The sequence below is a fragment of the Hypanus sabinus genome, chromosome 18 (assembly GCF_030144855.1).
Source record: "Hypanus sabinus isolate sHypSab1 chromosome 18, sHypSab1.hap1, whole genome shotgun sequence".
Taxonomy (NCBI): domain Eukaryota; kingdom Metazoa; phylum Chordata; class Chondrichthyes; order Myliobatiformes; family Dasyatidae; genus Hypanus; species Hypanus sabinus.
Window position 1 is genome coordinate 73,278,477 of NC_082723.1, and position 17,249 is coordinate 73,295,725.

At 41.2% G+C, this 17,249-nt stretch overlaps 1 protein-coding gene across 10 annotated transcripts in view; it reads left to right on the forward strand.

The window, feature by feature from the left end:
• arvcfb (ARVCF delta catenin family member b) overlaps window positions 1–17,249 on the forward strand; it is a 551,538-nt gene that overhangs the window by 424,863 nt on the left and 109,426 nt on the right. For all 10 annotated transcript variants that reach the window (XR_009516569.1, XM_059994656.1, XM_059994661.1 and 7 more), the window contains one exon: window positions 10,285–10,402. Coding sequence is in view for 9 of the 10 variants with exons in the window: in XM_059994656.1 (XP_059850639.1) it covers window positions 10,285–10,402 (118 nt within the window). In the remaining variant the exon portion in view is untranslated. The remainder of the gene's footprint in view (window positions 1–10,284; window positions 10,403–17,249) is intronic.

The window sequence follows — 17,249 nt, forward strand, 5'->3', positions numbered from 1 at the left end:
AAATGCTCCAGTTGAAATTGCATCCACCACTTCTGTTGGGAGCTCATTCCACACTCATACTACCCCTCTCAGCTTTCCCTCAAATATCCCGTCTCTCACTCTAGACTCATGACCTCTAGTTCTTGTTTCACCCAGCTCAGTGGACAAAGCCTGCAGATAGTCATCCTAACCATACACGTCTATTTTTCACGCCTCTATAAAATCTCCACTTATTCTCCTGCACTTCACGAAATAACCTATTTCCTGTAACTCACATTCTCCAGTCCTGGCAACAGCATTGTAAGCTTTCTCTGCACTCTTTCAATCTTAATCTTCCCCATAGGTATGTGACCTGAACTGCACACAATACTCCAAATTTGGCCTCACCAACTTCTTATACAATTTCAACATAACATCTCAACTCCTGTACTTTGTGTCTCAATTTATGAAGGCCAATGAGCCAAAAGTTTTCTTTATGATCCTATCTACTTGTGCTGCCACTTTTAAGAAATAGGGTCATGGAAAACTTCAGCACAGAAACAGGCCCTTCCCATGCCGAAGCATTTAAACTGCCCACTCCCATTGACCTGTACTGGGACCAAAGCCCTCCAGGCCCCTGCTATCCATGTATCTATTCAAATTTCTCTTAATCATTGGAATCAAGCTTGCATGCAGCTCGTTCCACACTTCCATGACCCTCTGAGTGAAGAAGTTTTCCCTGCTGTTCCCTTTAAACTTTTCACCTTTCATCTTTAACACATGACCTCCAGTTGTAGTCTCCCCCAACCTCAGTGGGAAAAGCTTGCTTGCATTTACCCTGTCTATACCCCTCATAATTTTACATACCTCTAAAATCTCCCCTCGTATGTGAACTTCCTTCCAGTTGCCACAGATTGTTTATGCTTTTTGAGATCTTGCTCTAGATATGCAGACTAACAATGTCAATAACTCTGACTGTAAATATTCAAACAGAAATTAAAATGCTAGAGATTGTTTATAACTTGGAGATTCATATGCATCTTTGAGTTTCAGTTTTATGTCAAAACACCTTGCAGGTGTCATATTTTGAAGTTGTCGAATTCCTGTGCTGTGATCGCAGCTGTGGTTGTCAATTAGCCAACTAGGAGCTGTTGTAATTACTGTGTTAAGAAACTGAATTTGAGTTGAACTCAGATTGTTGGTGGAATGACCAGTTGAAATGCAGTCAAGTCAGAAAAGTTTGCTCATTGATCGGAGTTTCTTTTAACCATGTACAATTCACTTCTATTATCTGATTTTAAATTTAGTTTCTAGTGAGTTGGGGGGGTGTTGGGATGAACAGTAATTTTTGATGGACTAGATCGTAGTGTCTTTGGGGGCCTTACTATTGTTTGTGTGGTTGGGGAGTTGATGCTTTTGCTGCTGCCTGTGCATGGGTGGGGGTACTTTTGGGGTTCTGACTTTCTCCTGTCATTCATTCTTTGGGGTATTTCTTCTGTTTCGTGTATGTCTGTGAAGAGTAAGAATTTCCAGTTGTGTACTGTATATGTTCCCTGATATTAAATTGAACCATTTGAAAATGAATCTTCAATTAAAACATAGGCAAGCTGTAACAATTTTCTTTGGGGGATTTATAGCTTCTGTACTTGAATCCAAATATTGAAGAGTTGAATCATGTCTTTAGAAATGGTCATCATTGATTTGACATTTATCTTGCTGATCTGGCATTTCTAATATTGAAAAGCTAAAATCCAGTTACCTCACATAATAAGCAGAAAAACTATTCAGAATGAGCCTTTCATATCTGCATACTATGTAAATGATCTTAAAAATGTACTTGGAGCGTGAAAATATACAAAATGACTATGTGGTTTTAATGCTTTGAAGGGAGCCTGCCGTTCCAACATAATTCTAATGTGACTGAAAGCTCACTTGTAGAATCCCAGCAATGTGACATGTGTTTGGCTTGCAGCCCAAGCACAAACAGTAGAAGTGGATCCGCTCTGCTTGATTCTCTCAGAGTTGAATATCTGAGGTTGTGAACTCCAAGGAGTAATCATTTATATTCATGAATTATACAAAGACCTTGTGATAGGAACAATGGCACCATTATATAACCAAAGAGGAAATCAAGTTGGAACAGACCACTTTTTTTTTGCAACTTCAGTAAAACAGTTGCCTTTATTTATTTAGAAGTTTCCGACAATCATCAGTCCATTTCACTCAAAACCAAAGGTTCATCGGGTGACCTATTCCCAGAGAATGCTCAACACCAGCTAAATATGACATCAATAATAGCCCTGTATGTGGGGAATTTTGGAGTGGAATCCTGGTGAAGGGGCTCAGCCCAAAACAGCAACTCTTTATTCCCTTCCATAGATGCTGTCTGGCCTGCTGAGTTCCTCCAGTATTTTGTGTGTTACTCTAGATCTTCAGCATTTGCAGAATCTCTTGTGTTTATGGTGTAGAATCTATTGTGGAAAACAGCAGAATCAATGCATTATGGTTAGCAGTTATCAGAATCAGGTTTAATATCACCGGCATATGTTGTGAAATCTGTTTTTATGTAGCAGCAGTACATGCAATACAAAATAAACATACATATTGTATTAAATACATATATACTATAACAGTATAGATTTTATTTTATATATAGTATACACACACACACACACACACACACACACACAAAAATGTGGTTCATAGGTTCAGTGTCCATTCAGAAATCTGATAGCAGAGGGGTAGAAGATATTCCTGAGTTGTTGAGTGTGGGCCTTCTGGCTTCTGAACCTCTTCTCTGATGGTAGCAGTGAGAAGAGGGCATGTTTTAGACGATGGGGGTCCTTAATGATGGATGCCGCCTATTTGAGGCAATGCTTCATGAAGATGGCCTGGATACTGGGGAGACTCGTGCCCATGATAGAGCTGGCTGAGTTTAAAACTTTCTGCAGCCTTTCTCGATCCTGTGCAGTGGCCCTTTCATGCCAGGGAGTGGTGCAGACAGTTAAATGCTCTCCATGATACATTTGTAGAAATTTACGAGTGTTGTTGGTAACATACCAAATCTCCTCAAACTCTGCTGTTGTATTGGTCACCTGACCAGGACTGTGACTTCAGATCTCTGACAGTAATTTAGATATGGCTGGATTTGGGAATATTTCTTTTACAAGGGAAAGGGTGTTCCTTAAAATGTACACCTTCAACCAAGGACTGTGCTATTGGTGGCTTTGGAACACTAGATGTTGCTACTTGATATGAGTCCACACCATTAAAACCATGTGGAACGAATTGGAAGAGAATCGACCAATGCTGTGGTATTAACAGTTGTCAGTAGGGAGATTAAACAATTTGCACTACTTGGATTGGAGCCAGCCAGAGAAGGAATTTTGCAGCTGCGTGCTTCTACAAATGATTGAAAGCCTAAAAGTATAAACACAAGATTCTGCAGATGCTGGAATTCCAGAGCAATTCGAGACCCTTCATCAGGACTGGAATGGAAGGAGAAAAAAACCAGATGAAGAAGGTGCAGACAGAGGAAGGAGGGCGAGCAAGAAGGTGATAGATGAAGCTAGGTGGGTGGGGGAAGGAGCATGAAACAAGAAGCTGAGGGGCAAAAGGTGGAAAAGGTAAAGGGCTGAAGAATGAGGAATCTGAGAGGAGAGAAGAGAGCCCCAAGAATTGCACCACCAGGTTCACGAACAATTGCTGCTCAACTCAAAGAGATAACTACACTTGACTTCATTTGGTCCATCATTGAAATGTTCCCACAACCTATGGACTCCCTTTTAATGACTCATGTTCAATATCTCATGTTCTTGTTATTTATTGCTATTTGTTTATATATGCATTTGCACAGTTTGTTGTTTTCTGCATTCTGGGTGATCTGTCATCAATCCTGTTATAGTTACTGTTCTGTAAATTTGTTGAGTATGCCCACAAGAAAAGTAATCTCTGGGTTGTATATGGTGACATATATACACTTTAATAATAGAATTTTCTTTGAACTTTGCGTAGACCGTGGGAGAAAGGGAAAGAGGGGAGCCCCCATGGGAAGGTGATAGGCAGGCTAAAAGTATCCAGCCTGCTGTTCTTTCAGTGACCTAGTAAGTTTCATTTACAAGGTAAATATGAAGTTAAATGGCACACAGTTCTCAAAACAGAAGATTTAAGTCTTCTCTGTTGCCTTTTTAACTTGATGGTAGTGCTGGCATTACTTAAAGAAAAGTAATTAACAATGTTGTTTCATGTCATAATTTCAGTTGTTCAAATTACACCTAGAAATAAGATTAGATGTGCACAAGAGCACAATTCCCACAAATGTTGCTGGAAATTACCAACTATTTACCTCCCGGGGCGCAGAGAAGCAAATTTCTTCAAATCACGGGTGAGGAGAGATCATTGCAGTGTGCCAAAACAGATAGAAAGCATTGTTTTGAGAATGTGTGAATCAAAGATCCATTCTTTGTGTTTCCATCCAAACGGCATTCAGTGTGTATGCCATCGTCCATGTGTTGCTCAAAAGCATTATCTATTCCTAAATTTACTGTTGTCTCTTTCGCCAGTTCTAAAAGAAGTTTTCAGGATTAGCAGTTTACCCAGATTAAGCCTGAGTGAGGAAAATGATTTAATAACATGAATAATTTGAGAAATGGTCTATTTGGTTCAAGTTGAAATGGTTCAAGTCATAATCAGAAGGGTTGTTAATTGATTTAGCTTGTCTAAGTATTGATTTAGCAAATTTTAGCTAATATTGAGTCAGTTTGTTTTAATTTTATATTCTAAATATTTGTCTGTTCGAATTGCCGTGAGTGCTAGGTTATTGCCCTGGAAAAGAGTTTCTTCAATATTAATGGTAAACCAGCTATATAATTGCTTTTCATCACTCGCAAATGGGAAATCGCATCACAGTTAGAAACTGAAAAAAAAGCTATTTTTGTAAATGGTTGAATACATTCTATATTTCAAGTAATTTAAAGGAAGAGAAAGATATCTATCCCTGAGCTGCTATTTGTATTTTACGCACTGCAGTATTTGAAAAAAAGACTGCTTGGTTTATATCTACCAAGGGCTTATTGTGCTTCGATGGATTGAACTTACTGATTTTAGTTCCATTAAAGTGTTGACTCCATTTTCAATTCAAGTCAATTTCAAGTTTAAATGTTTAAGCTGGATAGCCTCCAACCTGATGGTGTGAACATCAAATTCTCAAACTTCCGGTAATTACCTCCCTCCACTCCCCTCCCTTCCTCTCCTTCATCAGTCACCACTCCCCATTCCTGTTTCCCTCTCTAACCTTACCTCCTTATTGGCCCATCACCTCCCCTTGGTGCTCCTCCCCTTCCCTTTCTTCCATGGTTTCCTGTTCTCTCCTATCACATTCCTGCTTTTCCAGTCCTTTATCTCTTTCACCAAGCAACTTCCCAGCTCTTTACTTCACCACCCCAATCCTTCTCCCAGTTTCACTTATCATCTGCCACTTGTACATCTTCCTCTTGTTCCTCCCACCACCACCTTTTTACTCTGACTTCTCCCCTTCTTTTCCAGTCCTGAAGAAGTGTCTCGACCTGAAACATCAATTGTTTATTCCTTTCCATAGATGCTGCCTGACCGGCTGAGTTCCTCCAGCATTTTGTGTATTGCTTTGGATTTCCAGTATCTGCAGTCTTTCTTGTGCAAGTTTAATTGTCATTCAATCATAATGAATACCCAAGAATACTTTTAAACAAGACATGTTATTCCGGGGCTGAGGTGCAAAACACAGTGCTAACGGTCACACACAGCACAAAGAACACATATAGTAACACATGCAAGATAATCAGCACATATTGATATTGGTAAGATCACTGATTCATGGGCATATTTATCTTTGATCTGCTAACTGAGGAGGCACAGTAGCAATGTGGTTAGCATAACACTTTACGGTATCCGTAACCAGGTACAATTCCCACCGCTACTTGTAAGGAGTTTCAACCTTCTCCCTGTGTCCACTTGGGTTTCCTCCACGTGCTCCGGTTTCCTCCTACATTCCAAAGACATACCAGTTGGTAGGTTATTTGGTCATTGTAAATTGTCCTGTGATTAGGCTAGGAGTAAATGGAGGCACTTACGGTGGCGCAGCTCGAAGGGCTTATTCTGCATGGTATCTCAATAACTAATGTATTAATTAGTTGTTTGATTATGGAGGATTGGTGTACTATTACCACCTGTAGTGAGACACAGTGAAAAGCTTGTCTTGCCCAATATTTATACAGATCAAATCATTACATTACACAGTGCATTGAGCTAGAATTGGGTAAGATGATTACAATGCAGAATAAAGTGTAAAAGCTCTTGAAAAGTGCTGTGCAGGTAAATGGTTAAATGCATGGTCATAATGAGGAAGATTGGGAGGCCAGGAGTCCATTTTATCATGCAAGGGGTACTTTCAAAAGTCACATCACAGTGGGGTGGAAGCTGTCCTTGAGCCTGGTGATACATGATTTCAGACTTCTGTATCTTCTGCTTGATGGGAGAGAGAGAAGAGGGACTATTCATGGTGGGTGGGTTCTTTGGCCTGATGGTTGAGGGGTAATAACTGTTCCTGAACTTTGTGTGTGAGTCCTGAGGCTCTTTTACCTTCTTCCTGATGACAGCAGTGAGGAGAGAGCATCTCCTGGGTGGTGGGGGTCCCTGATGATGGATGTTGCTTTCCTGCGACAACACTTCATGTAGATGTGCGGAGTGGTGGGAAGGGCTTTACCTGTGATCACTTCACCCCCTGAGGTTGAGCTCACCTCCACTTTAAATGTCATGGTGAAGAATGTAGCACATGCACTTGCTAGAAATGGCTTTGGATAAGTTTGACAATTTAATTTGCAGTTTTATAGAATGTGGAACAGTACAGTACAGGAATTGGTCTTACCAAATTAAACTAAATCTCTCTGCCTGCACAATATCGCAATAACACAAGAAAATCTGCAGATGGTGGAAATCCAAAGCAACACACACAAAATGCTGGAAGAACGCAGCAGATCAGGTAGCATCAACGGAAAAGAGCAAACAGTCGATGTTTCAAGCTGAGACCCTTCATTGGGACTGGAAATGAAGGGAAGGAGTCAGAGTAAGAAGGTGGGAGGGAATGGAAGAAGAAGTACAAAGTACTGGTTGATAGGTGAATCTGAGAGGGGGAGGGGTGAAGTCAAGAGCTGGGAAATAGATTGCTGAAAGAGATAAAGGGCTGGAGAAGAGGGAGTCTGATACGAGAGGACAGAAGACCATGGAAGAAGGGGAAGAGGAGAGGACACCAGAGGCAGGTGATGGGCAGGTGTGGAGATGAAGTGAGAGAGGGAAACAGGATGGGGAATGGTGAAGGGGGGGGGTGACATTACCAGAAATTCAAGAAATTGATACCTGCGTGATATCCCTGCAATGCTTGTGTGTTCATGTGCCTGTCTGTACACATCATAAATGCGACAATTGTATTAGCTTCCGTTACCAATCCTGACAGTGTATTCCAGGCACTGACCACTCTGTGTATATTTAAAAAAAACTTAGCCCAACATTTCCTTTAAATTTTGTTTACATGTACTCACAACACTTTTCCTGAATATCTGTATGCTTCACAAATGTACTTTTTAAAATAAAATCTGAACAGACAGTTGTGTGGATCTTAAGTAATTCCTTCCTTGGAGGAACTGGAGTTCATTGACTGTTTATTATTCTCATACTGAGATGCAATGAAAAGCTTTTCCTGCTTACTGTTTATACAGATCAGATCATTGCACTGTAAATCAATGTTGAACAAAGTAACAGTGCAGTCCTGATGAAAGGTCTCAGCCTAAAATATCGACTGCTTACTCCCATCCATAGATGCTGCCTGACCTGCTGAGTTCCTCCAGCACACTGTGTGTGTGTTACTTTAGATTTCCAGCAGCTGCAGTACCTCTTATGTCTGAGAGTGATCTTAGGGTAGGTTAAAAAGCCAGCACAACCATATGAGCCAAAGGGCCTGTATTCTGCTGTTCTGTTCTATGTGAGGCAAGGAGATGGAGAGGTTGAAGGAGGGAATTTGAGCTTAGTGACAAGGCAGCTGCTGATAATCAGAATCAGACTTTAATCGCCAAGTACCTGTACACATACAAGGAATTTACTTCTGGCAAATGTTGTCTCTCTGCTCATAACAGATGATAAATATAAATGAAAATATAGATTATACATACAAGTAGTGCAATCCAAGTAATAGTTAGCCAACAGTCAACTGTTCAGTAAAGTGACCGCAGTAGGGAAAAAACTTCTCCAGTGCCTATTAGTCTTAGTCTGGAGGGATCTGAAGCGCCTACCAGACGGAAGCAGTTCAAACAGTCCGTGCGCAGGATGGGAGGAGTCCTTTATGATGTTCCCCGCCCTCTTTTTCAACCTGGAAGAGTACAGGTCCACAATAGAGGGCAGGGAGGCTCCAATGATGCGCTCGGCAGTCCTCACTGTGCGCTGTAGTCTGGTTCTATCCTGCTTATGTTATGAAATGTTAGCGACCCAGACTGGAGGAGTGCAGGATTTGAGGAGATGGTACAACTGAAATGGGGGACTGGGATGGCAAAGGTGGAGTCAGGGAGCAATTTTAAAACTTGTGAGAATTTTAAAATTGAGGCATCATTCTTGGGAAACAACTTCAAGGCATGCTTTTTCCAATTGGTGAAAATGAATGGTAAATATACTTCATTTACATGAAGGCCATGAAATGGAATGATAGTGAACCCATCTTTGCTATTTAACAATGTAAAAAGATGATATCCATTAACAGATATGGAAAGTTCAGCAAGTTATCATTTAGAGAGGCAGTTGTCACCATCATCATTATGTTTCATATGCTGTCAGTGATCATGGTCTTTGACCATGATTGTTCTTAGCAGATTTTTCTGCAGAAGTGGTTTGCCATTGCCTCCTTCTGGGCAGTGTCTTTATGTGACTGGTAACCTCAGTCATTATCAATACTTTTCAGAGATTGTCTGCCTGGTGTCAGTGAACACATAACCAAGACTTATGATATGCATCAGCTGCTCATACAGCCATCCAGCACTTGCTCCCATGACCCTGACTGGGAAGTGAACCAGATGCTACACCTTGCCCAAGGGTGGCCTGCAGGTTAGTGGAGAGAAGGAGTGCCTTAAACCTCCTTTGGTAGAGATGTATCTCCACCCCACTACCCATGGTGAAGTAGTGATGATGCTAATTCTGCTCTGTCTTTTATTTAACGATGCCACATGGAAGATATCCTTCCAGCCCACTAGCCAAGCTGTCCAGCAATCCACCTATTTTAACTACCCGAATCACAGGACCGGCACCCTTGCACGCTCTCCATCTGTGCTGGGTGAAGAGCTGGTGATCTCTTAAAAGAAAACTCACCCAGCAGAAGGCAATGACAAATCACTGATGTAACTTGCCTCGTACACGATTTCCCAATAAGACAGAACGGCGTGGAATGAAATTGCCCGCTAACCGGAAAATTCCAGATGCAACATACCTTTCTGATCACAGGACAATTTATAATGACTAATTAACCTACTGATCTGTAGGTCTTTGGATGATGGGAGGAATCCGGAGCACCTGGAGTGTACCCATGCATTCATGGGTACAAACTCGGTACAGGTGTCATTGAAATTGAGCTCTGAACTCCAGCACCTCGAGTTGTAAAAGGGTGGCAGGGTAGAGATGTATCCCTACCAAAGGAAGTGTAAGGTACTCCTTTCCTCTGCAGGGCACCTTTGGGCAAGGAGTACTACCTACTTGGCCCCTAATCAGGGTCACGTGAAGCCATGGGAGCAGGTGGTGGATAGTCGTATGAGCAGCTGGTACAGATCACAAGTCCTGGCTATGCCACTACTGATGCCAGGCAGACGATCTCTGAAGAGTATTGTTAATGGCTGGGATCATCCATCTTGTAAAGACACTGCCCAGAAAAAGGCAATGGCAAACCTCTTCTGTTGAAAAATTTGCCAAGAACAAAAAGAAAGACCATGATTGCCCACGCCATACGACATGGCACATAATGAACAAGAGAATCCTGTATAATTTTCACTCTTTGTAAAATCCAAAATGAACTAGCTGTATGGACTCTATAATACTAAATATAAAACTCAAATTATGCCACTTGCCTTAGCTTTTCAAATAGACAATCATTGAAGTGGTGCGTTGAAAACAGAATCAAGGCTGAACAGCCTCATTATTTCTAAAAGTGTTCAAATGCATTTAAGCAAATCAGAGTAAGAATTTATTAAGTTCCTATTTCTGGGCTGTCTTTGAGCAATATGAATTTATTTTCCTTTTGTTATTTTCTTTTTTATTTTGTAGGAATGTGAGTTCAGATGGGAGTGATGCTCGTCGAAGGCTTCGCGAATGCGAGGGTTTGGTTGACGCACTTCTGCACGCACTGCAGTCAGCAGTGGGTAAGAAGGACATGGACCGGAAGGTAATGCATAGTTACAGTTGCATATTTATAAGAAAAAACCTCTGCTTCACAGACTATATTATTCAATATTAAGCTACTGCGGCTGTTTATGAAATACACTCATTCACCACTGCATTAGGTACAGGAGTGGACCCAGTGTGGTTTTCTGCTACTGCAGTCCATCTGCTTTAAGGTTTGACGTGTTGTGAATTCAGAGATGCTCTTCTGCACACTACTGTTGTAATGTGTGGTTATTTGAGTTAATTGGTCTTCCTGTCAGCTTGAACCTGTCTGGCCATTCTCCTCTAATTTCACTCATTAACAAGGCATTTTCTCCCACAGAGCTGGCACTCACTGGATGTTTTGCTTTTTTTCCATCATTCGCTGTAAACTCTAGAGACTGTTGTGTGTGATAATCCCAAATGATCAGCAATTCCTGAGGTGCTTAAGTTACCCAGTCTGGTCTTTCTGGGTCCTTGGTCTCTATGGAACATAGGCCATTGATGACCTCCCATCTGCTTTATATAAAGTTGTTGCTATGGTTGGAGTTTATCAATGTTCCTGTAATACATTGTATCATATCCATTGGTCTCTTCAGCTTCACCAGAGCCTTGTTGGCCAGCCTTACCCATTTCCACCTCTCACAATGGCGATGTTGTGTTGGGCTTTGGGATTAACAATCATTCTACGGTCAAAGTCATTTCGATCACATATCTTTTCCATTATGATGTTTGCTCTGAGCAGCAACTGGAGCAACTGAACCTCTTGACTATGTCTGCGTGCTTTTGTACACGGAGTTGCTGCCACATGATTGGCTGATTAGATATTCTCATTAACGAGCAGGTGTACCTTATAAAGTGGCCATTGAGTGTATAAATTCATGGTATCTGTAATTCGACTGGCTTCCTCCTTGTGCTTCCAATTCCTTCCGTGTCAAAAAAGCATGCAGGTTGATAAGTTATTTGGCCACCAACAATTACATAGTGAGTGGTAGGCTTACATCTATAAGAACTGGTGTATAGACGTTATAGCTGTGGCATCCCACTGTTCACTGATGATTGAGTTCATAATTGTGAAATGCAGACAGTTTTATATACTGAGGAATCATGTTAGTAGCTGCATATATATCTCTCTCTCTACTAATGCCGGTGAGGCACAGACTGAGCTCTACAGTGCCAGTGACTTTCAAACCAAACACCACGATGGTATCTTCACTTACACAGGCCATTTTAACCATGCAAACCTAAAGACAGTCCCTCAAACCCATATTGGACTCTTAGATCACTTGTATGTCATGTTAATTCCAGCAAAAACAAACCAGTGATCAGGTGGGTCATACCAGTTCTAGAGGTAGTGAAAACTTGGCCTGAAGGTTCAGGGAGGCTGCTCTCTATGGCAACCATGCTAACATCAAGTAATATGTGGATTCTGTGGCCAACTAAATAGAGAAGAGTACAGAGGATGTTACTATCATGAAATAAATCCAGGCACAGTCAAATCAGAGCCATGGCTTACTGCAGAGGTCCATGGCAAGCTGAGGGATTGTGATGGTGCCCTTAGATCTCAGGGAAACGAGAGCTGTGCTTTCCCACTCCATCAGGAAGGCGAATTGGGTGCATTCTCAGAGAATTTACTGCCACTTCTGCAATTCCAGAGACATGAGATGCATGTGGGAGGGAGTTCAGAGGATTATAGACTACAAGTTTCTCCTGCATGTCAGTGACTAGGATGCTTCACTCCCTGAAAAGCTGAATGTCTTCTATGGCCGGTTTGATGCACAGGACAAAGTGCTGGTGAGGAAGGCACCCCTCCCCCAAGGGGAGCAGGTACTCTGTCTGGCTGAAGCTAAGGCGTGGAAGACCCTGCCCAGAGTCAACCCACATACAGCTGCAGGTCCCGATAATATACCAGGGCGGGTTCTGAAAGACCATGCAGCCCAGCTGATGAATATGTTCAACATCTCTCTGGAAAAATCCATTGTCCCCTTGGTTTTCAAGGTGGCAGCCATTAGTCCAGTGTGACAGGGACCTGCCTAAATGACTATTGTCCAGTGGCATTAACATCAGCCATTATGAAATGCTTTGACTGGCTGGTCATGAAGCACATAAAAGCTTTTCTCCTGCTACATTGGACCCTTTCCAGTTCATTTATCGCTCAAATTGATTCACTGATGATGCAATAGCATCTGCCCTCCACTCTGTTCTGTCCCAGCTGGAAAGTGGGTTCTTGTATGCCAGACTGCTGTTTTATAGACTTCAGTTCAGCATTCAACACTATCCTACCCTAGGAACTGCTGGGGAAACTCTCCTTGCTGGTTCTCAACACCTCCCTCTGCAACTAGATATAGACTTCTTAACACTAAGGCCATAGTCAGTCCATGTGGGCAGCAATGTCTCTCGTCCCATTACGCTGAGCACTGGCATTAAGCTTGCCGGTGACAACAGTGGTTGTCCTGATCAAGAATGATGATGAGACGAAGTATAGAGAGGAGGTGGAGTGGCTGTTAGACTGGTGTGAGAAGAATAACGTAAGCCTGAACGTGAGGAAGACAAAGGAAATCATTGTGGACCTCAGGAAGCTGCAGATGAACTATCCCCCTCTGCAAATACGTGGCTTCTGCATAGAGAGAGTTAAGTGCACCAAGTTCCTGAGATGATCTCACCTGGTCCCTTTATATCACTTTCCTGAACAAGAAGGCAAAGCAGCACTCCATGTCCGAAAGAGATTGATGCAAACAAGGCTGCCCCCCCCCCCCCATCTCAACTGCATTTTACAGGACCACCATTGACAGGTTTTTGGCAAGCTGCATCTCTATCCATGAGAGTGGTTGAGCATCGGACTGGAAGACCCTACAAAGGACTGTGAGAACAGCTAAGAGGATCTTAGGAGTCTCCCTACCATCCATTGAGGACCTTTACGAGGAGCGCTGCATATGCAGGGTAAGGTAATAATGGGGGACAAAGAAAAGTACTTTGTATGAGTCTTCACTGTGGAAGATTCTAGGTGTGTGCCAGAGGTCCCTGAGTGTCAGGGAGCAGGAGAGAGTGCTGTTGCTATTATAAAGGGAAAAGTGCTAGGCAAACTGAAAGGTCTTAAGGTGGATAAGTCACCTGGGCCAGGTGGACTACATCCCAGAGTCCTGAGAGAGGTTGCTGAAGAGATAACGGATACATGGTCCCGGAGGACTGGAAGATCGTAAATGTCACACCACTCTTTAAGAAGGGAGGAAGATAAAATAAAGGAAATCTTTAGCCAGTTAGTCTGACCTCAGTGGTGGGAGTCTACTATAAAGGATGAGTTTTCGGGGTACTTGGAGACCAATGGTATAATAAGTCAAAGTCAGCATGGTTTCTGTAAAGGGGAATGTTGTCTGACAAATTTTTTGGAATGCTTTAAAGAAGTTACAAACAGGGTGGACAAAGGAGAGGCAGTGGATGTCATTTACTTAGATTTTCAGCTGTGCAACAGTCTGCTGCCCACAACTGGCAGCCTAGCGGCAGCTGTACAACATCTGGCTGCCAAACAAACCCCATTTCACACTTCCACCAAAGTACATTGAATGTGTGCATGAAAAAAGATTTGCAGTCTGATTTGGATGTAAATTAGACCCATTGTTAAAAGCATGATGGTTGTACTTGGCTTTGAAAATTTTTATTTTGTTGATCTTGGAACTGCAATGCTTTCGTCCATTCATATTCTTGAATTTAACTGCATGCATTAAAAAGCTAGAATCATTCTGAGGCTGTTAAACAGATTAAAGATTTCTCCACTTTGCCAGATCATGTCAACTAGAGAAATCATTTAAAAGCAAAACTGAGCCAAACTCCTATAACTTGGCGTTGTTTTATTGAGAAATTTTGATGGTTTGGCATCTGCCTTACATGGCTCAGTTTCCCAGAGCTGTTGCAAAGCTCACCTATTTCACTGTAAAATTTATTATGCTACTATATAACTTCTATTTATAAAGTGAATTTAAAGTATGTTGCTGTATAAATGGAAGCAAGTCTAGCACCATTACAATCCCTACTGCGCTGGATTGTTGTGTTTTACTGACTGGGTTTGCCTCAAGTAAAGGCTAATTCAGCCAAAACTCCATATTGATTTTGCCAGCCTCTTGAAGGTTTACCGTCTCTGTGGAATGGAATAGGGGCATCCTTCCTGTTCAAAAACAAATGCCTCTGGAAGGTTTGATGGTATGTCGGCTTAGGCTGTGCATTCATGAAGTTTGCATTAACATGATTAATCTTTAGTTGAGAAAAAAGTAATTTTAAGGAAAGTTAATTAACACTGGCAAAGGATGTGGATAGCTGTTTATGGAAAAGAAAATCTTTGACCTTTTGGAGGGGTTAACTTTACTCACCCCAATGCTAAACTGAACACAACCAATGGACTCACTTTCAAGGACTGTTCATCTCATATTCTCAATTTTTAAGCTTGCTTGCTTATTTATTTAGTACATTGGTTGTTTGACTTTCTTCTTGTGTGCAGTATTTCATTGATTCTGTGTGTTTCTTTGCATTTACTGTGAATGCCTGCAAGAAAATGAATCTCAGGGTTGCATATGGTGCCATGTATGTACCCTGATAACTTACTTTGAACTTTGAAACCAATTACCAAATTTAAAAAAAAATTGGGAGTAGTTAGAATTTCTCCATGGAAGTCTGAAGTTAACTGAAGAAATTTCCAAGGACAATTGTTGGAGAGCAAGGACTGACATACTACAATAAAGTCTCAGAACTTCAGGATTCTTGATCGAGAATGACCGGTTTTAAAGATATATATTAGCTCTATTTATCATGTGTTCATCGAAACGTAGCAATCCACAGTAAAATGCTTCCCTTGTGTCGAAGACCAATACAGTGTGCTGAGGGCAGCCTACGAGTGTTGCTTTGCTTCTAGAATGATTACAGCTTTGTAACCCCAACCTGTATGTTTTTGGAATGTGAGAGGAAACTGGAGGGCTGACAGAAAGCCTCATGGTTACAGTGAAAATGTGCAAACTCCTTACAGTTAGCTACAGGAATTGAACTTTGAGCTTCCAATCAGTCACTGATGCTGAAAGAGGATTATGTTAGCCACTGCTGTACCAGAAGTTATCGTTGTAACATTGAACAATGTCACTGGAGAAACATTGAAGCTAGTGGATACGGAAGATTTTTATTCAACACAATGAGGGACTGTTTTGGGAAGAGGTCCATTTGATCCAATATTACATGACATTTTGGATGCAAAAGATCAAGGGTAACAGCAGAACAATTTTATAGTTACAATGCTTCCTTTGAATTACATATATTTTTCACACACCACCTCCTTCGGACCCACACTTCAGGTACCCAAAGTGAATGTTAATCAGCATTGTCTGGTTTTTGATCAATTGGTGTCCACAGCTCCAGGAAAAATGTTGTTCAGGGCTGCTTTTTAAACTTAATCTACATTCCATGTTCATGTCTGAAGAATGGCTGCTGTCAGACTTAATATCTGTTATATACTCTAACTCCAGAATGCACCCTAACAGTACATTGAGTTAGAGTTAACCATTCCTCCTGATTGGTTAGTCCTCATTTCCACTGCCCCAGATAGAAATAAAAATTAATGGCTTAGTTGATATCTTAATTTAGAATAATGCAGTTGTTGAACATTGACTAGGTATTATGTCTGATGCTTTCATAGCTGTAGACCTGTTTACTGCACAGAAAAGGAATACGTCCAAGAGGCTTGGCTGTTACAGTGGTATAGCAACTGTCCATGTAATAAACATCCAGTTGGCAGTGAAGCCCTTACTCTGTTCAAAAGCAAATGACTATGAAAGGTTTGTTTGTATGCTGGCTTAGGCGACGCATTCATACAATCTGTATTAACATGATATATTTTTTTCTTTTTTTATTTACACAGTTTATTATCTTTTACGCATTGGTTGTTTGACCATCTTGTGTGCTGAATTTCATTGATTATATTTGCTTCTTTATATTTACTGTATATACCCACAGGAAAATGAATCTCAGTGTTGTATGTGGGACTCGTACTTTGATAATTTACTTTGAACTTTGAAACCAATGACCAAATTAAAAAATTACAGTTGTGAGAAAGAACGACTGTGGCTATATCTCATTGGGAGTATGTCTCCAAAGATACTGGCAAAATTCTACAGATGTACCATGGAGCACATTCTATCTGGTTGAAACACCTTCGGGTATGGAGGGGCCTCTGCACAGGGACTGGAAAAAACTGCAGAAAGTTAAAACTCAGCCAGCTCCATCATGGGCATTAGACTCCCTAGCATTGAGCATATCTTCAAAAGTTGATTCCTCAAAAAGATGTCATCCTTCATTAAGGACCACCCTCACCCAGGACATGCCCTCTTACTGTTACCATTGGAGAGGAGGTACCGCCGCCTGATGACACGCTCTGCCAGCAGATTTCTGAAGGGACAATGAACCAACCCATGATCACTACCTTCTCTGCTCTATTTTTCTCTTTTTGCACTACTTATTGAATTTAATATATATATTTCTTTTTATAATTTACAGGTTTTTGTGTTGATTTGTACTGCTACTGCAAAACAACAAATTTCATGACGTTATATCACTGATATTAAATCTGATTTTGATTCTGAACAATTCTGTTAAGCCAATATTCATAGAGCATGTGTAATATGTAAACTGCTATATTGGTCAGTGTATCTCCTGCATTAAGTTACCAGTATTATGGAGCATCTTATCATCAAGCCAGCAGAATGTACAGTGGTTTGTGAATCCTTACAACTTTCTCTACTTATGCATAAATATGATATCAGATCTTAACACAAATCCTAAAACTAGAGAAAGAGAACCCAATTCAATAAACATACATGTTCATTTATTTGTTAAGA